The 26,833-nt window shown below is 41.7% G+C and overlaps 2 protein-coding genes across 5 annotated transcripts; one reads left to right on the forward strand and one right to left on the reverse strand.

Moving 5' to 3' along the window:
• Positions 1-148: 148 nt before the first annotated feature.
• Positions 149-3,669, reverse strand: plekhb1 (pleckstrin homology domain containing B1). The gene is made up of 6 exons (XM_053645845.1): positions 3,633-3,669; positions 2,255-2,407; positions 1,315-1,417; positions 1,179-1,218; positions 796-889; positions 149-319 (listed from the first exon to the last, which is right to left on the reverse strand). The coding sequence occupies exons 1-6, from the start codon at positions 3,667-3,669 to the stop codon at positions 183-185; spliced, it is 564 nt and encodes a 187-aa protein (XP_053501820.1). The 3' UTR covers positions 149-182.
• Positions 3,670-6,966: 3,297 nt separating this feature from the next.
• LOC128620377 (protein FAM168A-like) lies at positions 6,967-22,727 on the forward strand. Of its 4 annotated transcripts, none has more exons than XM_053645325.1 (9): positions 6,977-7,180; positions 12,655-12,771; positions 15,656-15,747; positions 16,107-16,187; positions 17,088-17,168; positions 17,274-17,416; positions 17,734-17,905; positions 18,169-18,294; positions 19,372-22,727. In XM_053645325.1, exons 2-8 carry the CDS (start codon positions 12,701-12,703, stop codon positions 18,273-18,275), a joined length of 747 nt encoding a protein of 248 aa, XP_053501300.1. In that variant the 5' UTR covers positions 6,977-7,180; positions 12,655-12,700; the 3' UTR covers positions 18,276-18,294; positions 19,372-22,727. The 4 variants fall into 4 exon arrangements, with proteins under 4 accessions (XP_053501302.1, XP_053501300.1, XP_053501299.1 ...); XM_053645324.1 differs by having other exon boundaries at positions 6,979-7,180; positions 16,107-16,250; XM_053645327.1 differs by lacking the exon at positions 16,107-16,187 and having other exon boundaries at positions 6,967-7,180.
• The last annotated feature ends 4,106 nt before the right edge of the window (positions 22,728-26,833 follow it).

Consider the following 26,833-nt stretch of genomic DNA (forward strand, 5'->3'; position numbering starts at 1 on the left):
TCACACCACGTGCTGCGCTTTAACCTATTTAACCCTTGTAACTAGTTGTACGTTTGTGTATCCGGTACACATTTGGCCAGCTGATTGACGTCTACAGAAGCGATCTCTCAGATCCAGGTCTTTCTCTGCCGCCTCTCACCGACCGGCTTAAGGCGGAGACCGCCTCGAAATAGCTGAGTGTATCAGCAGTACAACAGTGGCATCCAGAGGAACGAGCGCAGCACGGTGCCCGCTGCTATACCAGCCAGCAAACTCAGTGCTATCTGCTCTCCGGTCCAGTCATCACAGCGCTCTCTGTGCACCCAGACATGGTGAGTACCTGCCAAAGTGAACGAGAGATTACACAGAGCAGTAAAAATTCGAAAATAGTTTCTAGAACGTGCTAGAAAACAATAATAGGGCCTCAATCATTATTCAAACGTTTCTTAATACTCTTACAATAACCTAGCTAGCTGGCTAATCCGACCCAACCGATACTTTTCCTCCAGAAACGCGTTGCACTAGGACAGCGAATAATCGGTTGATTTAATCCAGAAATCCTTCACCGATTTCATCACAAAATCTCATGAATATGCAAATTGCAAACACCTTCAACTTTACATGTCACCACCCCCTTCCCCAGTTCCCCATTTGTTTTATGGTCTTTATTTGCCTCCTGTTCCATGAAAGGCTGTTATACTTTATTAAACAATAACACCGTCCTGCCGCATGTTTCGATGCTTACTGTTTTTAGAAGAATGTAATCCATGTGAGTCGAGAGCAAAGTTTCAAACAGATCTTCAGGTTTATAATTACCTCCGTTGCCGTTGCCTGGCGTGACGTACACAGCGTTGTGTCCGTTAACAGGAACACACTGGTACGTATCGTTATAGGGATCATAACTATAGAACTGTGGGCAGAGAAAATAAAATTATACAGAAGAGCAAATTATGGAAAGTATTTGCACTCGACTGTATTAACCAATCACAGTAATAAAACTCTAGGTTTCCAACATGCCTCGATTTACTCTTGTCTATTTCGTACTTAGATTTAGATTTTAGTTTCTAAAAGAAAGTCTTTTAGACATACTTTCACTTGAAAGTGCTCGGATACTCTGTATGTTTCCGTACACACACTAGCAGTGCATGTTAAGCTTACTCTTACTCGGAGAATACGCTGGACGGGTGTGTGCGACTTACAGGACTTTGCTTTGCTTCCATGATTGTCAGCTTCCAAGCCCTGACGAGAACAAAAACAAAACACAACAACACACAAACAATAAGCTTGACGGTCACAACGAATAAGAGTGGAGATGTAGACGACACGAGAACTCACAGGGCCTCATCCTCACTGTTAGCACACAGGGACACACAGGAGCCGTCGTTCAGGTACAACACCAACAGATTCTCCCTTGGCTGGCTCTCCGGCGGAGACACACCTGTTTCAAAATAAACACCTAAAATCAGACTTACTGCACAACCCAATCTCATTATCAAGTCTCATCTTAAAGAGGAAATGCTGTAAGGGGTTTTTCTTTTAACATGCTTTATTATCCCATGCAAGTTTGAAACTTTTTACGCAACAAAATTAACGATACCCTGCTGAAGAAAAAAAACCAAACCCCAATAGAAACCATCACAGAAATACGAATGGCTTCCATGTACAAATACATTAACCAACCATCTACAAGTTGCCGAAAAGGTGTTCTAATGGTATCCACTAGACATAACATGCAACAAACACGGACCATTACAGTTTCTATTAAAACCACCGCAGTTCCCATTTTAACCATTAAAACCATTATAAATTATATGAGGGTTCTATTGGGGTTTTTTTTTTTTTCAACAGGGTAGTTAGGGTTTAGGGTTAGCATTCCCTCTGGAATATGGAATTAAATCGTATGAATTGAATTTTTTCCAGTAGATCAGACGGATTGATTTTAAGTTTAAAGTAAGTTTCATGTCCACGCATGGAGAGAATACAAGACTAATATGCAACGGTTCTGGTCGGTCGTATCCATGCAGCTTGGTATGGATTTGATTGCGTTTGAATTATTGCTAATGAATAAACCATGATCAGAAAGTATCGATATTCGATCGTTATTTGAGTCTTGAGCTGAAAATGTAAAGGGTAAGAGTAAGGAAGCCTGATTATTCATTCAGAGGAAATATTTTCCACACTCTGGGCACTATGGGGCAGCAAAAAAAATAAAAAATATCCTAAAGAGCAAAATCAGTATTCACAGAAATGACCGTTTCTGGGGCGCACGGCTCACCTGCACACTCCAGGCCGGACTTCACATTCACACATGCACTCTTCAGCCTCACTCTAGTCTCGTAGTCCTTCCTCGAGTCCGTCTTATAAAACAGCAGACTTCCGTCTATCCACAGGTCGCACCAGTTCAGCTTCCAGCGCCTGAGGACGGTCGCTGTAAGGCAGATTTATACGTCACTGGCTTCTCTGATGACCCCGAACATTAAAGACGAAAAAGATAATACTAATTATCGGCACGCGCTTAGAGGTCGATGCTGATAATGGATGCAGTTTCTATGCTAGAGAATCGATTAAAAATGCTCCGCTCGACTCTCAATGAAGACAAGACGTCACCGAGGCAGCAGAATTAAAGATTCATGCAGTGTTTTGAAATGGAAGAAGGGCCACCTTTCCAATACTTATGTATGGAATAAGATGCTTCAAGGTGTGCTGTTAAAGGAAAATGATCCAACGGTGGGGTGGGGTGGGGTGGGGTGATGCGGCACGTCGTGAAGCACAGTTACTATCACCACCGTGAAGTTATTATATTATTGTTCAATAACAGAACGTCGTGTAGTGGTTTATCTCTCTTACACCACAGTAATTTGCCATTGAAGTCAGTTTACAGATGGCACATCATCATATATATATTTTTTTTAAAATCTATTTACGGTTATTTTTAACGTTGTGGAATATCCTCTGAACAAATGAGTTCCGAATAAGTAAAGGGAATAAATAAATGCAGCCGGTCCTGTTGTTTGTGAAGACTTTCCTGTGGTGGAAAACATCAAGGAGCAGCTTTACCTTTGACACTGGAGACTCCTTCCAAAAAAAACGTTAAATAAAAGTAGTTACTATACACACTGGACCGCGCTTTTCCGACGGATCGATCACACATCATGTGACACCGAAGCATCTCTCTACTAATTAAAGTCTCATATCTGATTTTGGTATGTGAGTTCACAGTAAATTCCCGGTATACACCATCGGACCGAACATAACGATCACCTTCCACACAAGTTCTGTCTGCTATCACCTCTACAGCTCTGTGTTCAGTCATTCCCTATTAATAGCCTCTTTAGCTCTGTTATCGCTGTCTACCTGCTGCCTATCACTGCGCACAGCCCTACTAAGTCTCCGTTGAGAATATTTACACCTCTTAGATCGGATTTTTCCCCACATTCGCGATTCACTTTGGATAAGACGGCGTCTACCTAATACATCGACGTAAATGTGTCGAACTCTCGATCGACATTTTAACGTTATTTATTAAACACTAATTAAACACCGGCTGTCTCTGTCCTCTTTCTACACGTCCAACTGGTTCGGAAAATGTACCTAATTACGGTTTCTGACACGGCTATGCTGTTTGAAAGAAGATTCTTGAACAAGCTACTCACATTGCCGCCAGAGCCAGCCCGATTTCAGCAGAGCCATGACACCAAAGCCTATAAGTTCCAAAATATCAAAGGACTATCAAACTTTTCTGTCTTTTTGGAAGCGTTAGAGACCAAAAAAAAAAACAAAACAAAAGGACACAACTCGTTAATATATATTAGATTTGAAAGTGAAGAGCGACGTGAATGTCTGCGTTGATGGAAGGGAATGTGTGTGTTTACACCGTGGCGCTTTCACTAATCCCATGGACGAGGAGGAGACAATAATCTGGGATTACAGAGCTCACTCACTACCAACCTCTGGAATATTCTGCCTTGCTTCTCTTCTTCTGGTGGGTTTAAGAAGTACATGGCTTTCTGCTGAGCGAGTGACTTCAATTATGACATACATATATATCTATATAGACAGTGTATAAACACTTAACGTAAATATAGCAATTGACTACATCTGCCATTCACACCTACATTCTGCCAGGTTCAAACCATCAGTTTGTTCTGGCAATATCCCCAACTGATATAGTCATATAGTATGTGGATAACGAGGAATGGAGAATCACAGTGTTTATAGACTTATGAGTGATTTCTCTTGACGCAGAGATGTCCTATATTAATAATGAAATCTAAAATAGTTGCTGGTAATGCTGTAGTACACTGGTGTAGATTACGATGCCGAAAAATATATGTATTTATACCACAGCTCTGTTGAATTGGAAGGAGTCCCCAGTGTCAGCGCTTTGTATTCATCAGAGGTAAAGCTGTAACTGTAGGTTTTCCCCCCATGGGATAGTTTGGGAAGGACAGAGAAGTCCTATAACAGCTTGTCCCTTCATGTTTTAATCTTTACTTGGTTTCTAAGACGTTCCTAGGATGTTTTCTGGATGTTCCGAACATTCATATAGAAAAAGATAGTGTTCAGTTCAGTTATCATACCATGAATATTTTAGTGCCATTTCACACTTTCATCCAGTGATAGATAAAAAAATAAAAATAAAATGACCCAGTACAAACACATACTGTATCATCAGTCATGTGCTGTATGCACCAAACGCACACTCACTGCTGGGCTTTTTCTGGTGTTTTTACTTACATTTCGACCTCCTTGTACTATTCCGACCCGTTCCCGATGCATCGTCATGGTAACTGTCCATAGCAACACCCCGTATGAGCCAAGTACGAGGCTGCCAGGCCGTGAGCTTTTTTTAGTCGCAGCTGTGTGTGCAAATATGTAAGCGGGGCTTACGGAGAGGTGTGTGAGAGCCACTCGAGATGAACAGTGATCGATAATGCAGTCTAGCTCTCGTGACACTTTCAATGCATTCGCTCTTGGGCTCTTTTTTTTTTTTTTTTTTTGCATCGACATTTTAGTTATTCTTTAAATCTACTGATCCTTTGTGCAACATGGCCCAGCAAATCATCAGTGAATAGGATTATTCAATGGTCCTTGGAGAACTGATCAATTTAGTGTTGAAACTGTAATGTAATTGAACACCTGCTAATCCTAACCCCCTCGACGCATGTGTCAATCTGAAAGCTGTATCAATGGGTATGTCAGATAGTTATTCAGATATGTCAATAACCTGGACTGAAAATGAGAGAAAATGAGGTTAATCAGAACACTTGACCTTCAGTGCTGCAGTAGAAGGACTCCTTTTGTCTCTGATGCACACATTTTTACCGTTAAAGTGTCATACCCCTATTAGATCCAAACTAGACACCAGTTCGGTTTTATCATCCTTGATTTCTGCAAGTGCTCTTGTGAGGATCAACTTAGCTTATCCGCTTGTCAGATCATCACTTCAGTGTCATCGGGTATTGCAGTCCTGCTGGAATCGAACAGAAATGAAATGGAATTGGATATTTGGTTACGAAGAGCAGTGAGCCACGGACCTCATCGTAAACCCATTTCCCACTTAATAGTGTATAATAATTCAATATTCATTTCTCATTTCTTTATTGAACCAGGTTAAAAAAAAAAAAAACTCACTGAGATTAAAAATCTCTTTTACAAGAGGGACCTGGCCAAGAGGGCAGCAACAAATAACATAAATCTACAAATGTACAACATTTAAACACAAGACAACACAATGAAGGATCACAACTCAGGGGAGGGGAACCTGGTGTAGTTTTCTGTTGTTGTAGCCCATCTGCCTTAAGGTTTGTGTGTCCTGAGATGCACTTCTGCTCGGTTTTAAAGAGTGGTTATTTGAGTTATCATGGCCTTTCTGTCAGCTAGATCCAGGCTTGCCATTCTCTTTTGACCTCTCTCATCAGCAAGGTGTTCCTCCCTGCAGAACTCCTGTTCTATTTAGAGACTGTTGTGTGTGAAAATCCCAGGAGTTCAGTCATTCGCTGAAATACTCAAACCAGTCTGTCTAGCACCAACAACCATACCATGGTCAAAGTCAATGAGATAATAATAATAATAATAATTATTATTATTATTATTATTTTTACCCCATTCTGGTGTTTGATGGCGAATTAACTGAAGCCCTTGACCTGTATCAGCGTGACTTTATGCATCTCGCTGCTGTCGTATGACTGGGTGATTGGATAACTACATGAATAAGCAAGTGTACCTGTATTTCTATTGTTGTTATTACACGATATGGCCAAAAGTACTGTATGTGGACACCTGACCATCACAGCACATCACAAACTGTTGGCACGAAAGTTGGAAGCGCACACTTGTCTAGAATGTCTTTGTGTGCTGTAACAATAAGATGTCTCTTCACTGAAACGAAGAGGAACATGTTCCAGCATGGCGGTGTATCTGTGCACAAGACATGCTTGTTTTTGCCAAGATTGGACTGGAAAATCTCGAGTGGCCTGCACAGAGCCCTGACCTCAAGCGCACTGATCACTTTTGGGATGAACCGTGCACCAGTCCTTCTCACCAAAAACAAAACGAAACAGAAAGTCTTCCCATAGTAACAGCAAAGCAGGGACTAAATCTGGAATGGGATGTTCATCTAGCATATACAGACGTCATGCTCAAGTGTCCACATACTTAACAGTATTGTGTATTATCCTATTTGCTTAAAAGAGTCGTTTAAAAAAAAAAAAAAAAAAAGAACCGATTCATTTGGGCATTCTGAGATTATTACCACCCACTAAAGGAGTCCATTTATAGTCTTCATACTGCAAAATTGTGCATGGTTGGACATTTAGAATTGGGGAAATTGCACACGACGCCATGATGTCGAATCTTTCTTGCTTGAAATGAATCGTTTAAAAAAAGAAAAGAAAAAAAGAACCGATTCTTTGGGGATTCTCCTTTCCTATTCAACATGGAAGCGGTTCTTCGGTAGCTCTGGTGCCCTCTGCCCATAGACTTAATATTGACTCTTCCTCTTCTTTTTTTTTTTTTTTTTTTCCTTCCCATCCCCCCACTCGGTTTGAATGCCGATGTCACCAGCAGCTCTGCTCACGGAGCCGAAAGTGCAGAAGCAAAAGCGAAGGGAATTCATCCGTTTAACAAAAGCGAAGGCGGCCTGTGAGAAGCGCGAGGAGACTGGAAGAGATCCGAAATAGAAACCTTCAGCTCCGTTTCGGTGAGTCAGACACGTCCATTTCTTCCTCTGAACGCGACACATCAGCGTTACTCTTTCCCTTCTTTCTGGTTATTATTTTTTTTTTCCTAAATCAACGTTTTAATGGCTCTATAAAGCGGTGTCGATCTCGCACGCGCGGCGCAAGACAGGGCGCGAGACCTTCAAGGTATCAAAGAGAATGCTCTGAAAATGTACATGATTTATTTATATATTTATTTATTTATTTTTAACCAAATTAAAAAAAAATCGTGTGTTGGCACGACGGACAATGAGAGAGACATAAAACACATCATGGACCATGACAGGAGGAGGAAGAAGAAGAGGAGGAGGAGGAGTGGACTGACTCCGACCTCTTGTGTTTCTCGGGAGCCCTTTTAATTTTTTTATTATTTAATTTTTTTTTGGGGGGGGGGGGGGGGTAAACCTGCGTTGCAAAATGGTGTCTGTAGTCAGAGTGTGTGGATCATATTACTGAGATTTGAGTCAGAGGAAAAAAAAAAAAGGGGCACTGCGTAGCAAAGGAAATTCTTCTTTGTCGCGCGCACGGAAGAAATAAGTCCTCGGTGTCGGTGTTGAATGAACGCCATCCGGGTTGAGTCGGGATACCTCTTACATCATTCAACCCCGAGAAGAAGTGGTAGCTAGACGGCTAGGCTCAAGTCAAAATTGTTCATCACCGTGCGTTTGAGAATTAACACGTGCAGTGCTAATTAACATAGTGCAGTGTTCGTTAATAACATCCGGGTTGAGTCGGGATAAGTCTTGCATCATTCCCGAGAAGGACACTATGCTCGAGTCACAACTGCACGTGCGCGGATGAATTAACACGTGCAACGTTAATTAACATAATGCCATGTTCATTATTAGCATCCGGGTTGAGGCGGGATAAGTCTTACATCATTCCCGAGAAGGACACTATTCTCCAGTCACAACTGCACGTGCGCGGATGAATTGACACGTGCAACGTTAATTAACATAGTGCAGTGTTTATTAATAGCATCCGGGTTGAGTCGGGATAAGTCTTGCGTCGTTCGTTCCCGAGAAGAAGTGGTAGATAGACGGCTAGGCTCAAGTCCAGATTGCACGTGCGTTGATGAATTGACACGTGCAATGTTAATTAACATAGTGCAGTGTTTATTAATAGCATCCGGGTTGAGTCGGGATAAGTCTTGCGTCGTTCGTTCCCGAGAAGAAGTGGTAGATAGACGGCTAGGCTCAAGTCCAGATTGCACGTGCGTTGATGAATTGACACGTGCAATGTTAATTAACATAGTGCAGTGTTGTTTAATAGCATCCGGGCTGAGTCGGGATAAGTCTTATAGCATTCTTTTTGCTGCAGAACTGGTTGCTACATGGCTACCGGTTAATCTCACGTCCAAATTGCACTTGCACAGGTAAATTAGCACTTGCGATATTCATGACTATTACGCATTGTTCATTAAGACCATCCGGGTTGAGTCGGGAAGAGCTGGTAGATTGACGGCTTCCGGTTAATTCCAAATTGCACGTGCGCCGATGAATTAACACGTGCCGTGTTCACGGTGTCCTCGTGTAAGTGTTTATTCCTCGTTGAAGGATTTCGCAGCTGCACTTCCGCAATCCTGATTTTATTCCGCTTACACAGGACGCCGGTAATCACTTAGGCTCCCATCTGTATGTCTGTCTAACCGACACACTATTAAACTCAATTAAAAAAAATGAATAAATCATCTATACCGTCTCAAAGAAGCAATTTATTTCTTCATCACGGTTGCCTGGTTTCACAGCAGACTCATCTAGCGCTTTATCAACACCTGCAGGTTTTACATCAGTCCTGCTGGGTGCAAATGAACATAATTCAGCCAGGGTATGCATCACTTACTTGAACACTACGACGTGCAAACGGAGAGATGTCGTGTCCACATCTCCATGAAAATCTGATCTCTCGTAGTAGCAGCTACACTTGGGTTATAATGTTAACGTTAAGATTATAGTCTACAAGACGTTTAACATGACCTGTACGACCAAGAGGCACATCAGGGACACACGGTTAGTCCGTGAATCGTGGCGTGAGCAGCCACAGGCCACGTTTTTGGTACACCAAAATGACCATGTGGGTAGAGACGGATAGAAAAGGCATGCAGCGACGGAGACTTTTGCTAAAACGGACCTTAAACGAGTGCTAAACCGAGACTCGTGTGTCAAGCAAATAAAAACCCGAGCAAAACTCTCGAATGTGTTCCTGACGAAATATGAAGCTGAAATGACCGAATGTGTACCTGATTCCAGGCAGCACACGGTCAACATTACCATCGTTACCTAAAGGCGAGGTTCTGCGCTGTGCGAGTGCCGGTATAAAATTTTCATATCGCAATTGTTGCCTGACATTTCGTCTTGGAGTACGATTTTTATAACGGTGGAGATTGAAAGTGGGCTCTGCCTTTCAGCTGCGACACGTCACGAATACAGATGCTGGTCAAGATGCTGATTACTAGGCGTGACTAAAACGTTCACCATTACAATATTGTACACGTTGACGTATTGCGCAACCTGTCCGGCACACGTTTTACTCTGGTGATGGGAAGGTCCATCCATCCATCTTTTATACCGCTTTATCCTTTTCAGGGTCACGGGGAAACCTGGAGCCTATCCCAGGGAGCATGGGGAGCAAGGCGGGGTACACCCTGGACAGGGTGCCGATCCATCACAGGGCATCAATCACATACACACTCACACACCCATTCATACACTACGGACACTTTAGACACGCCAATCAGCCTACCATGCACGTCTTTGGACTGGGGGAGGAAACCCCCGCAGCACGGGGAGAACACGCAGACTCCGCACACACAGGGCCACGGTGGGAATCGAACCCCCGACCCTGGAGGCGTGAGGCGAACGTGCTAACCACCGTGTGCCCTTGATGTTAGGAAACATCAGCGCTCCTTTCAGGAACAAAAAAAAAAAAAAGAAACCGAACAGCTTTAATAAAATAGATTTGCCAAGCTAAAGGAGGAAAAAACCCGAAACAATGGGAATGAAACTAGATTTAAACCAAATGTACTCTATTTCCCCAGAGGGACATTTGAGTTGGATAGCGTTATATAAAATGATTGATGATACCCTGTGAAGAGTTAGCTCACGAGTCCAATTGTAAGACATGAGCTTCCCAAATGTTCAAAATGAAGAACGCGGCTGTTTACCAAAAAAAAAAAAAAAAAAATTTGCAATGAGAGTTGTAACGCTGTAATAAATAAATAAATAAATAAATAACCAACCGTAAATGGCTAAGTGATCATATTTCAATTTTGCTTATGACATTTTATTTTGTGTGTGATTATTCTGCACTAAAAAAAATTTGTGCTGGAGCAGAGCGTAGGTCGAAGCCCACCACGTTAGTCTCCTCCGATTACGCCGTCTGAACTGCATTAGACGTGATCAGAAACGATAAACGCAACCTGGCTTCTCTGACACCTGTAGTCTAATCCTCTTGCCGTAGGTGATGTAGCTTTAAGCGTGCCCTGGCATGTCTTGTTTAGAAAACAGAATTCTTTGTTGGCACAGGAGGATTGTGTGTGTGTGTGTGTGTGTGTGTGTTTGCGTGCGTGCACGCACAGTCCTGTGACATGCAGCAACTGAATATGTGTGTAAAGTGACCCAGTTTGCACAGTGCTGCATGAAGAAGGAAAAAAAAAATGAGTGACGAGTACTTTCGCTCATCTCTCAAAAGAAAAATCCACCTTTGATTATGATTATGATTATGATTTGATTTTCAGTGGTGCACAAGATTCATTTTATAATCTTTAAAAAAAAAAAAAAAAAAAAAAAACCTGCTGATAGTGGCGCCAGGAAGGATTTAGTCCTACCTAAAGACGTTGATGCAGCAGCGCTTTAATATTTCAGTCTGTCAAACAGATCAGCTTCCAAAACCTTCAACTTGCATGCCGATACTCTAAACGCCTCGCAAACAGGTTTTTGAATGTTTTTTTTTTTTTTCTTTAATACGAGTTAGGAGGGTTAGAACGTTCGCCTCGTACCTCCAGGGTCGGGGGTTCGGTTCCCACCGTGGCCCTGTGTGTGCGGAGTTTGCGCGTTCTCCCCGGGGGTTTCCTCCGGGTACTCCGGTTTCCTCCCCCAGTCCAAAGACATGCATGGTAGGCTGATTGGCGTGTCCAAAGTGTCTGTAGTGTATGAATGGGTGTGTGAGTGTGTATGTGATCGTGCCCTGCGATGGATTGGCACCCTGTCCATGGGGTACCCCGCCTTGTGCCCCATGCTCCCTGGGATAGTTCCAGGTTCCCCCATGACCCTGAAAAGGATAAAGCGGTATAGAAGATGGATGGATGAGTTAGGAGGCACGATAGTTTTAAAAAAAAAAAAAAAAAAAAAAAAGGGCAAAATGTGTAGATATTCTTCTAGATTTTCTGAATAATTGGTATCAACGGAGTAAACGTATTAGTATTTGAAAAATGAAACCGAAAAGCAGTTCTGGAACGTGACATACTTTCGGATCCTACTGTAAATCTGCACTGTGTGTACATTACAAAGACCGCCCACTGTCCTGTCTGCCTCCCGTGTCATACAGACGTGCTTTTGTTTATGATTTACACATCGCGCCATGACCGGAGAACGTCCTCGGGCGAACTCTCTGATGCGGGTAGACGAGCCCGCATGTCGATGACGTTTCCGTTTAAATATATACATATATACATATATTTGAACTCGAGCGGCAAATGAAAATGCCCCACAAACATTTAAAAAAAAAAAAAAAAAAAAGTTATTTATTCCTTATTTTAATCCTGTAATTCTAAATTCTAGTGCTGTTTCCGATTTAAAGCTTGAAGCTTGACTTTTTTTGCCATAATTTTTCCTCATAAAATACAGAGTTAAAAAAAAAAAAAAAAAAAAAAAGAAAGAAAGAAGCAAATTACATTTATGGCATTTTGGCAGACGTGCGACTTACATTTATCTCCTTTATACAGCTGAGCATTAGAGGGTTAAGGGCCTTGCTCAAGGGCCCAACACTGGAAGCTCAGCAGTGCTGGGATTTGACCTCATGACCTTCTAGTCCAACTAATAAAAATGAGTTGACTTTTAAGCTGGTTTATTTTGATGATGGAGCATGCTGTTCTAGGGAAATAATCAACAACAATGTGAAACGTCACCACCCTGATCGACAATGAATCAGCACTTTCTGACCAATCCGATTCAAGCATTCAGAAACAGCGCTGTGGTGTAAATAATATTACAATAATAGCGTAAAGCATTTCTGATGATTTATCATGACTTCAGGAATCCCGTCTTGTTGCGTCTGACCCTCAACTGCTGGATTCTAGATGCCTTGTGTAAAAATGTCTGCCAAATAATTCAATATAAACAGCGAGGACTAACGTTTTTCATGATGCTGCTGCCTTGCTTTTGATTTGCTTCACTTTCCCCCCCCCCTCCCTTCGCTCACTGTGATCACCATATGTTACTGTTTTGATTGTTTTCAGATTTGCACACGCTTTTCCGCTCCACCTACACTTGCCCGATCAGAACATGGCAAGTGGGCATCCCATTGACTCATTTGCTTTCATGTACAGACCCGAAAGCTCTCAGAACTCAAAGAGGTTAGTGGTATTACTTAAAGTCCCCCACATCCACTCAGTGCTTCTTCATCTTTACCCCTGTAACACAGTTGGCTTGGGTGAAACGCCACCTCGTCGCAGGCACAGGAGAGAAAACGTGGACGTGACTTCATTTTGGTTAATGGAATGTGAATGCTCGTTAGGTGTCATGCTACGTTATTCGACATGTCCCGTCCAAAACGTCATGATTAGAAAAGACCTCGAACAGAATTGCTTTGCCTTAACGTGACCACTACCATAACAACATTCCTACCACAAAACGTCGCGAACTGTCATAACTGTGGGAGATGCTTACCGTAAAACACTTACCAATGGGCAAAATAACATCACTTCGGGTTTACCGTAAAAACACCGACAAATACAAGGCCAAGCTACGATAACTTTGGGTGTAGCATGCCTAAGAATTAACACGACTTCTGGTGTAGCCCACCTGCCGTAAAAAAAAAAAAAAAAAAAACACTAACAAATGGGCAAACTTGTGTAATTTCGGATGTAGCAAGCCTTAACATATAACAACCGACTATAACTTTGGATGCGGCACGAACGCTAACAAATCGGTAAACTACCATAACGTTGTGTGTAGCGCAAACACCGGCGACGGGGCTAGCTACAGTAACTTCGAGTGTCGCGTGCCTTCTGTAAAGACGTTGGGCGAACTACCGTACTTTTTGTTGTAGCATGCCGACAAAATGAGCGGACCACGATAACGTTGCGTGTCGCTTGCTTACCGTAAAAACACAAACTACCGTAACTTCCGATCTAGCAACCTGCTATAACTTCTAGTGCAGCACAAACACTAACAAATGGTCTAACTACCATGACTTTGGGTGTAGCACAAACACCAACGACTGGCCAAGCTACAATAATGTTGAGTGTAGCATGCCTACTGTAAAGACAATAACAAATGGGCAAACTGCTGTAACTTTGGGTGAACCATAACCATCAGCACTAACAAAGGAGAACCTAGCATACATTTTGGTGTAGCATGCCTTAAAAACTACCATAACTTTGGAGGTATAACCCTGCCAATCGTAAAAACACCGATATATATGCAAACTACCATATCTTCAGATCTAGCATGTTTACCGTAAAGACGTAATGGCACAAATTTCAAACATATTTCAATTAGGCTCAAGTAGAATTTAAAACATGTACGTCAATTCGGATAAGTTTAGGCAAGTCAATAAGGTATCTTTTTCTCGCCAGGGAGCCAGATTATTAGCTTTACCTTTCTAACGTCCTTAGTCGACATTATAAGTGACACACATGACAGGTTTATAGCTCTGGGTGACGCTGCCCCCACCAGCCGTACTATAATGCGTCCTGTAGTTATATTCTCTAGGGGGCCCTTATTTACGACACGACATAAACGAGTACTGCGTGCATTCATCACGGTCTTCTTCGCTTTCCTCTCTCTCGCCATCCTCAGTTCCACATCCATCACTGCTCTGCTCTGTACTCGGGAGTCGTCTGTTTCCTTTTCCTGCATCCTCATCTGGCGAACTCTCCGGTGTCACGTTATTGTACTGTCACTCATGTGCTATCCATCACGCTCTTCCTTCCTTCTGCTCTTTTGATTTTAATACGAGTCATTTCCTCCTGATTGTTTTTTTAAAATTTTTTTCCCCCGTATCAAATTTTCTGTGTCATTTTTGTAACATGAGACTTTATCTACTTATTAAAGGTCCCAAATTCCTTCAATATTAATGAGAGAGAATTTTATACTGCCGCAAACCGAGAGGGCGTTAGCAACACTTTTTTTGTGCGGGTTGTTTAGTACAGTGGTTCCCAAACTTTTCCAGGGCAAGGCCCCCCAAATAGCATTATCATTTGACCGAGGCCCCCCTCTTGCAAGATGTCTTTAAAACACATTAAAAATACAGACTTCTGAATATATCCCCCTTTTTTTTTTATTAATAATTACATCTTGCATCTTTACATTACATTACGTTAGGAATTAAATATATTTTAAAAAAAGAATGTATTTATTTATTTTTCACACCAAATTGTTGAGGCCCCCCGGGCGCCCCCTGGTGGCCCTCACTTTGAAAACCACTGGTTTAGTATAAACCTGCAACGCTGAAGTGAAAATTGTGTTGCTATTAGACTTATCGTATTAGACTGATATTAGACTCTTATCATACTTTGTGTTGATCCGAATTTATTAAGCTAGATTAAATTTGTCTTTTATTTTATTTTATTTTATTTTTTAGCGTTGTAGTGCAGAATAAGTCCATGTTTTTAAATGAACGGTTAACATGCTGTGTAGTATTGCACAGTTGGGTTTTTATATTTAAATTAGGAAAAAGTGAAAAATGATGTATGGCACAAATGATGCACACTTAGACAGAAAATTACGGAAGGCCAAAGAGGCCATGCGTTATTTTTTTTTTTTCCTTCCTTGTTTTTCGTGATCTCGACTTAATTCCTGTGGCCTCTCATTGCTTCCGTAGAAAACTTTTAGGAAATATGTGGGTTTTTTTTTTTATAGACATAATAACTTTCAAATGTGTGTGTGTGTGTGTTTTCTTCTTTTGTGTACCTGTTATATTTTGGTATTTCTTCTGTTTTGAGTTCTGATTTATTATTTGAACAGCGAACCTCACTCCACCGCTTGTACTGTCGTCCATGTACTTTTTGTCTGGATGCGTTCCAAACTTTCTCTGTTTTTCCTCCGTGACCTATTTTTATCTCCTTAATAAACCTCATTAATCAAACCCGGCAGACACATCTGGGTGGAGCAACAAAGTATTTTCCAAACCTCACTGCTTTCTTTTGATGCTGCACCAGGCTTTGCTTCTTTAATGTGCTTTTTAACGCTGACTTTATAACCTCCCCCTCCCTCTTCTTTTTTCCCCCCCTTCAGTAAGGTTCGACCGTCTTCCAGCATGAATCCTGTTTATAGTCCAGTGCAGCCGGGCACGGCGTACGCAAACCAAAAGACCATGACGTACCCAGGTGAGCTGCTCAACACTCTCACTAACGGGCGCTTATATATATATTTTTTTTTATTTGGAATTTTTTTTTTGTCAGAAAGGGCGTGAGGTCATGTGAATAGAAATGTAAATACGATCACAATATGGTCTTTTAAACAACTGCTACTTTTATTAGTGCGCCATTACTGTAGCGCTTTTGGATTTAACTTTGTCCTACAACATCACGTCTGTCAGTGCTGTTTCACAGTTTATCTCATAAAATAAATAAATAAAAACCCATGAAAAGGACTAAAAGAGTCATATGTGCCATTTATAGAAATCTGCAGGTTATCAATTATACAATGTATAAGCAATATAACACTTGGGTGTGTGTTGTTATAGGAAACAACGATGGCGTGATGCAGCCAGACACGAAGTGGAGTTACTGTTACGACAGCAATGTTGATTATTTTCCAATAACAAGCAAGTCCAGAAGTGGATTATTCTTATACCTAATACCACAACAATTTGCCAACACAACACGTTGTATGTTTTATCTATTTATAGTTTAATGTCTGTGAAACAAGTTCCTGTTATCACTTACTTTATAGCAGCCGCAAATAGTCTTTTTTTTCGCTCTTGAAGTTAATAAAACAACAACAACAACAACAGCGCGCCGTGTTACCGAGACGCCACCGAGCTCAAAACCAAGCTCCATGTCGGAAAACCTAAAGGAGCAACGTCTGTTCCAAAGCGCTGACATTCGAGACGTTTTTTTTTTTTTTTTTTTTAAATCCGTTGATCTGCCCGTGAAATTTGAACGTATTAGAAAAGCGCGCATCGATACGGACCCGTGATTTGCCTTCCGGAATGATCTATCGCCAGAGCTGCTGTTGTAGAAGATTAATCAACGGCTGCTATCTAGTCTGCTTCTCTCCAAGGAAAATAAAAGTCGGAATGATATAAGCAGGTGTTCGGGAGACGCTCTCGCTTGCTGATTAGTTTTGGCGTGTTTGAGGAAGAGGCGTTAGAAGAGACAGGGAATTTAGAGGAAGTAATTGTTCCTCGGGACGTCTCTCTCTTTAGTTCCTGATAAGTTCATCACGTTTTTTTTCTTCTTTTGTTTCTTTCCTGTCCTTGGTTTCCTCGCTGTTCGTTATTTTTATGGAGGATGGATTATGCGTTGTCCGAGAGAGTTCAGTCAGTATTGATCAATAGTGTCTGCATGTACACAGTCAATATAGTCTACTTAATTTCTCAGGGTTGTCTTACACAAGACAGACGTGCGTGCGTGTGTGTGTGTGTGTGTGTGTGTGTGTGTGTGTGGGGGTATGCGTGTGTGTGTTCTGAACCTGTAATCCCTCTGTGTGTGTCTGTCCTCAGGCTATCCTGCAGGTTATCCCACTACAGCTCCAGCATACACACCTAATATCTACCAGACGGGCACCCCGGGATACCCTCAAGGTAAAGCCCTGCATATCTTCCCTCATATCCTGTCTCTATTACCCAGCTGTATCCTTGGTACGTATGTCACGTGACCTCTTTGTCTCGGTGCCTTTGTTTACGCAGGATACACAACAGGAACTCCCTATAAGGTGCCCCCGGCACAGACGAACGGAGCCCCTCCACCGTACTCGGCGTCCCCGAACCCCTACTCCACGGCCATGTATCCCATCAGAAGTGCCTACCCTCAACAAAACCTCTACGCTCAGGTGGGCAAATATCTACGGCTGAATTCATATCGTTCGTTTAAATGGGTAGGTCAGCCGAATCAAGTGCTTCATTCTGGTCGGTGTTACGGTGGAACCAAAGAACGCAAGGCAGGAAAGGATGCCCGTCCCATCTCATGGCAACAAACACATTTACACCTTGGGGCAGTTTAGCATTGGCAATCCTCCTGAAACCAGAACCCCTGGGAAGAAACCCACGCGGAGACCATAAATGACGTCTGGCGATATTTAAATTCAGATCCTGTTAAGAATTCCTCATCTTATGATTCTGATGTTTTCCATCATCTCTCTTCTCAAAGGGCGCGTATTATTCCCAGCCAGTGTTTGCACAGCCACATGTAATCCATCACACCACGGTGGTGCAGCCCAACAGCCTGCCGTCAACCATCTACCCAGCGCCGGTGCCTTCTGCCCGGCCTAACAGCGTTCCCGTGGGCATGCTGAGTGGCTCCACCATGGCCATGTCCGCAGGTGGGGGATGATCTTATTCTGACTGGTTTTGATCAGGCGAACGTTAGAATTTAGTACATGCACTAACTTTGGGGCTTTGGGGCACCTGAACCGCTCCCATCAGGCTTTAATGAAACAGAATGCATGCGTGTGATTTAGGAAACCAAAAAAGGGATATATATAGTCTAAGATGTGTAATAGAAATGGAAAACAAATTTTGCACGTCGGACGAACGGTGTTTTCTTGTTATAGCAGTGATGGACTCTGTGTTTTGTTTTCCACAGGGCCGCTGCTCACCACACCACAGCACACGCAACATATCGGCACTCACCCGGTCACCGTGCCAACGTACAGGCCGCAGGGGTACAGCTACGTACCCCCGCACTGGTAGAGCTGCCAGCACACTGCATGTGAGTGGTGCTACAGCGATCAGTAAGCTGTATTTTTCATTATGGTGGATAGATATAGAGGGAAGTAAAGAAAAGGAGCAGGTAGTAGCTTTAGTGGTTGATTTATACTTCTGAGTCTGTGCACTTCTGGAGTCCGTCCACCAGCGTACATACGTGCATGTAATGATTCTGTGAGAGCTAGGGGGCGGTGTCTGACGTCAACGGTGGCTTGACGGTTAAGGCTTTGGGTTAAGGTCAGGGGTTCAAACCCCCAGCAGTGCCAGGCTCTGCCAAGCTGCCACTGTTGGGCCCTTAACCCTCTCCGCTCCAGGGGGCGGTGTATCATAGCTGACCCTGCGCTCTGACCCCAAATTATGAAAAGCATGTGGACACCTGACACAAAACATATAAACTATAAATCTGTTCCAGCCTGACAGTGTGCACAAATCGAGCTCCATGAAGACATGGTTTGAGACGGTTGGACTGGAAGAACTCGAGAGCCCCGACCTCAACCCCACCGAACTGAACCTTTGGGATGACCTGGAACGTCGACTGCACCCCAGACCTCCTCGATCTACATCCGTGCCCCGGCCTCGCTCGTGCTCTTGTGTCTGGATGAACACAAATCCCCACAGCCACGCTCCAGAATCGACTGGAAAGCCTTCCCAGAAGCGTAGAGGTTATAATTACAGCAAAGGGGGGATGTTCGAGAAGCACATACGGGTTTGATGGTCAGGTTTGCTCACACTTTTGGCCATACTGTGCGTCATCCCTCGGAGAATCACTGCCGGATCTCTAAACACGACTCTCGGTTCTGAACAGCTCGGCTAAATGAGCAATCGGGTTGGGTTCCGCCTCAAACGAAACACTCTCGAGGAGAACGAATCGAATGTGCAGCTTTGAGCCGTTTCCGTTGGTATGACTAGGCATGCAGTCAATAAAGCAAATGTTTTTAGGATATACAGAAGTGCTCGGACAGGTTAGAGTGGAGCATTGCTGATGCTGAGCGTTTATTGTTTAATCTGATTAACTTCCTGTGCGCTCTCTCTCTCTCTCTCTCTCGCTCTCTCTCTCTCTCTCTGTCTCTGTCTCTCATAGATCTGGAGTTCACATTGTTCACATTTCCAGTCTTCGTGGACGCAGCCTCCAGCACCGGGCCACAGAGTCCTTCTGCGAGTACAAATACTGAACGAGCAACGGTCACTTTGTGTTCTTGGCGATTTCGTTAAAGCTGCTCACTCGGATCGAAATTTGTTCAGTTTTTGTGTTACGTTAGAAATCCCTGACCAACACCTACCAGCAGTTAAAACACACACAAAAATTCAACTACACTGAGCAGCCGTGAGCATCTTGCTGCTCTTTAACACTGGGCCCTGTGCTACAATAGTACTTTCTCTAACAGTCTGAATGTACACATTTGTGTATTACATTATATAACACTTAGGTTTGAGTTCAGGGTTTTTACTTTAGTTTGTTGGTTTAGTTATTTTTTTTGTCCCGTCCCCCCCTCCCCCTCTCCTCCTCTCCCCGTTTTCTGCAGTGCTCTTGTGAAAAGTGCTGTGCTCTTTTTTTTTTTTTTTTTTTTCTTTTCTTTTCATTTCTCCATCCAAATTTTGCCTTTGAGAAAAGGTCGACATCCTCCATCTCCCAGCACATGAGTAGGGTCTTCCTGCTTATGCTAGTTTGCAGAATTTGGGGACTCCTAGTGAATCATTTTCATCTGGTACTGCCATTCTAGTAGATGCACAATCTTTAAAGGACATTTCAGCGGTTTAATCGGCTGTAGTGGACGTTAAAGTGGGTTCGCCTGCTTTAGTGGGGTTTTTAAAAATCCGTTAACCAGATTTAGTGGACACTTCAAGTGAATTAGCCCATTTTTAAGGACGCTTTAAATGGGTTAACCGTTAGCAGGTGGCGATTGAAGCGGATTAGGTGGACGCTTTAGGACGCGTTAGAACACCGAGTGGGTTAACCAGCTTTGGTGGTCATTAACATTTAGGTGACCAGCTTTATTAGAAACTTTTAAAGAGGGGCGGGCCGTTTTAGTGAACATTTCAAGTGGGTTTAATAAGCGTTTAAACGGACATTTCTTTAGGGGAATCGTCTTAAGTGGACACTTCACGTGGGTTAGCTAGTTTTAACGCCCACGTCAGTTAACTAGCCGACGTTTCAAAGGGCGAATCATCTTAACCGGACGCTATAAGTGGGTTAACTAATTATTTAACCGGATTTAAGGAGATGTGCATGAGCTATTCATCTTAAGTGACAAGTGAAGGGGTTTAGCCAGTTTTAGTGCACATTTTAGTTAGCTAACCTGATTTAACGCGACCTTTCGTTGGCTCCCCGTCTTAACTGGGTATTTCAAATGCGTGGACATTTCAGGAGGTTATCCAGCTTTAGTGGATATTTCGGTGGGTTAGCCAGTTTCACTGGATGCTTCAAGGGTAGGGCAGAGGGTAAGCCTGTTTTTAGTGGATTTTAGTATTTTAGTCAGTTACCCAGCTTTAGTGCACATGTTAAGTTTTACTGGACATGTCAGTAGGATGTCTGGCATCATATCTCACGAAGCTGTGAAGCAACGTCGATATATTATCCATGCAGTATGTAAAACGTGAACAAAATGAGCAAAAGGCCTGCTGTAATAGGCTTTACGTGCACATGCTTATCGATCATGCACTCACTCGTGTGCATATGCAGAAATCATAGAAGAGATACAATAAGACAGGAGCAATGCAGCTGGTGGTCTAGGAGGCGTAGAGGTGTAACGAAGCGTGAAAACCGAGCAGGAAGGTTCGAGGCCCTGGTCATTAAAGACGCGGTTGGATTCCGTATGCGCTTAGATCCGACGTATAGGACTCCGAGTAGGACTGACGCAAGCATGCTTACGTACTTCAGAGATTTTCTTTCCGTCACGTTAAATTCCGACCAAATCGAAGCACCAGCCTCGGACGCTACGTTTCCGAGTGTGGTTTGCAATAAATTTCAGAAGTCCACGTGGTTTTCATGCGCCTGTGTAGCGCCATGGACTCGTTACTAGGCAGCTGAGAGGGGAAACGAAACACCGTCCTGGCTTTTTACTACTGTTTGGAGAGCACCCTTGGAATCTTTCTCTTTAATGGTTCGCACGAGTGGTCACTCGCGGCACAAGGCAAGGACACCAGCTTAGGAGCGAAACGTTTTGATTTAAGCCGTCATATCAAGTTCATAGCTAATTAGGCGGCTGGATAATGACCTAGCATGCTGATCGAACCGAGCTAGCAGAATAAAAATACAAAATAGCTACATATAACCAGATTCTAACGCTTTAAACTAATTGAACGATGTCGACCGTCAAGAGTTGTAAGGCATTCTGGGTAAGTTCTATAATCCTGTAATGTACAGTGATGCCGAATTCATCCTCCACTCGGGCAAGTACCGTCCTTAAAGTTGCGACAGGGGTTCAACAAATGAGAAATGCTTTCGGAAGATCAGCAAGGGTGTGTTAAAAACAGTTGGAAAGCAGGATGTGGGTCGTCCCCCCCCCCCCCCCCCGTCCCCCGCCCCCCTCCCCCCACCATCCCATCTCTCTCTTTCCATGCATGCTAGTTGTCTTAGATTTGGAGCAGGCCATAGTCTTGAGGTAGCGCTAAAGAAGAAATTAAAATCTGTGTTTTATCATGCATTAAGTTCTCATGCCTGGGCATAAGGAAATAGTTAGTATGAGTGAGAGACTACATTGCTCAAGAAACTCGTAACGAACGTATATAACATTCAGTAAGGAATATTGCACTCTTCAAAAGTAATAATCTATGCTTGTAGTTGGTACAGTACTTAATCTTAAATAAAAAGCGCATTTATTGTACATTTCAATTGTGGTACTCTAGTCTTCCAGACAAAAAAACAACAAAAAAAAAAAACACTGAAGAGATCCATGCAAAATATTATATATCATTGCAGTATTCTTCCATATTTTAACCACTTTATTAAAAAAAAAAAGAAAAAAAAGAAGTAAGTCTGTGTTTTATTAAAAAGCGACAAAATGGAGTTTGCAGGCTATATTTCAAATGGTCACACTAGTCTAGAGTTGTGTGTTTGTCTAGGGGAGGTCGTCGCCCTGGGTCGTGCCGTGTCGGTCCGTGTGTATGGTGAGATTCGCAGCATTCCTCTGTATCCTCGTAATTGTTGGTTTTATGCAGTTAAGCATCATGAAATAACCCAAATTTATAGTTTCGACGGCAGAAGCATGCTCTTTGGCTTTCGTGAGGGTTCGGCTTAAAACCCCGGACGTGCCGAGTCGTTAAAAGTAAAAGTTTGTTATATTAAGTCGCGACAGGCGACGTTACGTTCCGAAACGTTCACATCGCAACGGATTTGAACGAGTCGTTTTGCGCGGATGTAAGATATCATGGTAACGGTTTCTATGAAGCTTGTATTCATAAAACTTATGTGCTTATAGTTTGGTGGGGTTTTTTTTTTTTTTAAATATTTGGTCGGTGATAAACATGTAGCGTAAATGTCATTGTTCATCCTTTTTCGCCTTTTTAGCAGTATGTGCAGAATGTTGCAGTGTCAGTATAATAGCTAAGCGTTACATAGACCTTTAGCATTTTGGTGCATTTTGTACACCAAGAACCACCTACAAAAATAAATACAGAGAACCAAGAACCACCTAGAGAGATGATTCGACAGACCTTTTCCCTGTAGCTCATCAATAAATAATGATAAATAAATAATCAATAAATAAAGATGATCTCGTTTACTCACGGCTCCAAAACGAAACTCTAATAGCTTGTCGTAATCAAGCGGATCGTTACTCCAATGATTCTGAAGCCTGTGGCAAGAAAAGTGTAAAAAATTAATTAAATAAATAAATAAATACATTTTTTTACATCTCAGATGCTATGTGGCCTGTAGGTGGCGCTTCTGAGGCTGAGACTACAGCATACATCACGTATTAAGGTGAGTAATGACATTAAGGTGAATAACAACATTTATAAATGTTAATAAGAGGCATTATTGCTGTAATAAGCACAAGCGTTATGAATTCAGCTCCATAGAAAAGTGTTACTTTCATCCAGTGCGTCAAACTTCCCGAGTGGATCACCGTATTCATTCCGGTTTCATTGCAGCGCTTCATCTTAACGCTGTTCTGCCTGAGACACGACACAACATACACGTAATTCTAATAATCCCAACAAAGGAACGACATATACGCAGCTAAACATTTTAAGCTATGCACCGGTTGATTATTTGTGACTGATACAGTAGTAGAACCCTACGTTTTACACACTTTATACACTTTTTACACACACGGCTCATCGATCCTGTAGCGGAACGCAAGCAGCAGTGCATGGCCGCTAGGAACAGACCCGCGAATACCGAAAAGCGAGACGTATTTGCGAATGTACATATCCGAATATTATACAGAGAATAAGTATTTTGAGTATTTGAGCACTAGAATGTATTTTCTCAAAGACTTAAGTACTTAGGTACTTTTCCGCCCAGGTCTGTCGTAGAGAGCGCGATCATTTTCCATTCCTCATTTCGGCTTTATTTACTTTACGGATAAATCTTAATGTTTTTTCGTGGTTTGTTTGCTCAGTACGACGACCGTACAACCTAATCTCGCAGTTTTCACTACATCATATATCATCTGCTTACGTTCAATGCCATATAATACTTCAGGGTTCTTTTTTTTTATTATTATTATTATTTATCTTGAGAAATTTCTGGAATATTTTTGACTTGTCAAGAGTCCTAACAGTTTCGAAAATACGAGCGAGAACTTCTCGGATCGTGCTTGCGAAAGCATTCAAGGCTTGGTAATAATAAAGAGTCTCTCTCGTGTGTCGGTTTTCATCCTGAACAAAGTGAACGAATCGTGTTTTATTCCAGAATAGATTCAGTCGCCTCATTACTACAAGATTTGTTGGCCTTATTAGTTTTTGTTTTTTTGTTTGTTTTTACAATGCAAAAAGAATTGAGCAACATTATTTAAGGTGCATAACTGGACCGTAAGGACCACCGTTGTACCTTTTTGAATGTACATTTACATTAATATTCACACATACAAGCTTTCTTCCGTCCTTGTCCAATTGTGAAGGAGCAACTGCATCCTGTTTTTAAATGTTGTTTTTTTTTCTTTTTCTTTTCTTGCAACTTTACACTGTAACCTTGAAAATGTCTTTACATGTAACGGATACGTTGTTGATTTTTAAGGGGTCATTTGGTTGGTTTTATACATTAATTAAATCCAGCTCTTGTGGTTTATTTTGGTTACCGTTAGCCTTTCCTGTATATGGATTTTGTACAAAGGGAATGAATCCACTTCAAAATAAAAATAAATAAATAAATATCCCCCCCCCCCCCAAATGTTTAGGGAACACTTAAAGCTTCTTGGCTATACCACATGACCTAAACCAGTACGTATTTTGCTTTGTGTGTTATCTGTACACGGGAATATATATTCACATACTAATTCGCTCTCTAAAATAATAGTGACGTACATTTTGCCCTAGAGAGCGTTTTTCCACTCGCTGTGAACCACAGAGTTTCGCAGTCCTTGTACAAGCACTTAATCACGGATACTAAACCCAGATGGAAACGTAGGCCGACACATCGTCTTCCGAAATGTAGTTTTCGTTATGACTTTTGGTTTCATCGAGCAATTAAAATCGGTTTTAATCGGCGCTTTTCTGTCTGTTACACGACGTTGCAATAGTTACTCACATCAGGTTTGTGCAAATGAAGTCCAATTCTGTTGTTTTATGTTGTAATGAGGATCTGTTTGCTGATCTTGGTGAATCAAAAACCAGGGTTGTAATTGTATTATATTTGCTGTACATGTAAAATGTAGACCATTCGATAACTATTAAAATCTTTCAAAAACAATTAGGATTTGTCCCGCTTTGTGGCTTGTTTACGTCATTTTTTTTTCTTTTTTCTTTCTCACCTGTCGTTTCATTTTGACATTTATTTCTGAGTGGGAAAAGTTTTCACACCCTTATAACAAAATGAAATGTAATATATTAAGTGGGATGGGTTACACAACTAGTCCTTCATTATCACAAGCAACAAAGTGATCAAGAAGGTTTTTTTTTTTTTTTAAATGTAAATATTCCCTAATGACTTCAATTCTTATCCTTGCCATTATAACCGTATGCAACGTTCATATACTCTGAGCCGAGGATGTTTTGGAATAATAAATATATTAAGTGAGTTTTAACTGCAAGTTTTAATACTAAATCTCAAACTATCCAAAAAAAAAAAGAAAAAAAGAGCCATAATATGGTGCTAATAAATTTTTATATTTATGTGTATATATATAATATATATATTATAGTGCAATACCAGGGGTGGACAATTAAAGTACTGAGAAATTATACTTAAGTGAAAGTATAGATAATGTCTTAAAAGTATCAATATTTTTTTTTTCACTCAAGTATCAAAAAGTTACTGTTTTCCTGATTAAATTAAGTGAACGTCATGTTTCATGTGAAAAAGTAAATTTTACTATGTATCTAAAGCTGCTGTTTTGCCTTTAAAGTAAAGTTTACAATATTTCTCATTAGCTAGAATTTGACTTTACTGCCTACCTAGTTATGTTAGCTACTGGGATCGATGCTAGTCTGACCTAGCATTAGCAAAATAGAACATCATAACTTTCGAGTTAATGACTAACGAGTTATTGTTAACAAATTAGTGAGGCTTGCCTCAACATATTTTAGATGGGTTTAAATCCTTCTATCGATCTACAGTGCATATGTAAACGAGCATTTACTTTGGAAAAATAAAAAGTTCCTGAGGTAGGGCCAGGGCCGTTCATCCTCAAGTTCAACACTGGTGACCTGGCTATCTTCAACTACGTTGTGTAGCATTAAGAAGGTCACTACTGTACGTTCATTGGCTTGATTTGATGCTAAACTGAAATGAAACTGAGCCTATTCACTTCAGTCATTTCTTGAATGAGAAAAGAGAAATTTGTGATTTGTAACCAGTACTTTGAAGGTCTAAATAATAATAATAAAAAAATGTAAGGAATAAAAAAAACCCCAACAAACAAACATGTTTTCCCTTGTATTAAGAGTACAAATATTCAATTCAACCGTACTTAAGTCTAACCACTCTAGCATTTTCAACCTCAGCAACACACACTACTGTTTCACCGTGACGTAATAACCGTTAACTACAACACAACACCACTATGAACGCTTCAATAAAGAGTTTATATCCCTTTTGTCGTTGTTGTTTGCAGTGTATTTGTTCTAGCGTGTATACCGACTTTCAAACGAGCCACCTTGCGTTATCAACATGTCTATCCTTGTAATAATGTGCAACATGTACAGTAGTTTATTCATTTATTAACTCCGCCTTGGCCTGGTTTAACCAACCTCCACCACTAGAGGGCGACATTTCACAGCGTTCGAGCAACCAAAAAAGAAAGCCGAATTCTGTCCCAATAGCATCCTTATTCGCTCCACGAGTGCACTATGTAGGACGAGTAGTGAAGGATTCAGCCTTACGTAGTGCACTATTTTTTTTTGGGGGGATGTATCCTTTATAAATGTGTCTCGCGCGATCC

This window comes from Ictalurus furcatus, chromosome 16 (genome assembly GCF_023375685.1).
Source record: "Ictalurus furcatus strain D&B chromosome 16, Billie_1.0, whole genome shotgun sequence".
In the NCBI taxonomy this organism is placed as follows: Eukaryota; Metazoa; Chordata; class Actinopteri; order Siluriformes; family Ictaluridae; genus Ictalurus; species Ictalurus furcatus.

Excerpts from the sequence above, each read along its gene's own strand:
- LOC128620377 (XM_053645324.1), top strand. The coding sequence starts at position 12,701 with ATGGCAAGTGGGCATCCCATTGACTCATTTGCTTTCATGTACAGACCC. Across the intron at positions 15,748-16,106 it reads AAAGACCATGACGTACCCAG|GAAACAACGATGGCGTGATG; the intron begins GTGAGCTGCTCA and ends GTGTTGTTATAG. Across the intron at positions 17,169-17,273 it reads CACCCCGGGATACCCTCAAG|GATACACAACAGGAACTCCC; the intron begins GTAAAGCCCTGC and ends TTGTTTACGCAG.
- plekhb1 (XM_053645845.1), bottom strand. The coding sequence starts at position 3,669 with ATGGCTCTGCTGAAATCGGGCTGGCTCTGGCGGCAAT. Across the intron at positions 1,219-1,314 it reads AACAGTGAGGATGAGGCCCT|GGCTTGGAAGCTGACAATCA; the intron begins GTGAGTTCTCGT and ends TGTTCTCGTCAG. Across the intron at positions 890-1,178 it reads TGGAAGCAAAGCAAAGTCCT|TTCTATAGTTATGATCCCTA; the intron begins GTAAGTCGCACA and ends CTCTGCCCACAG.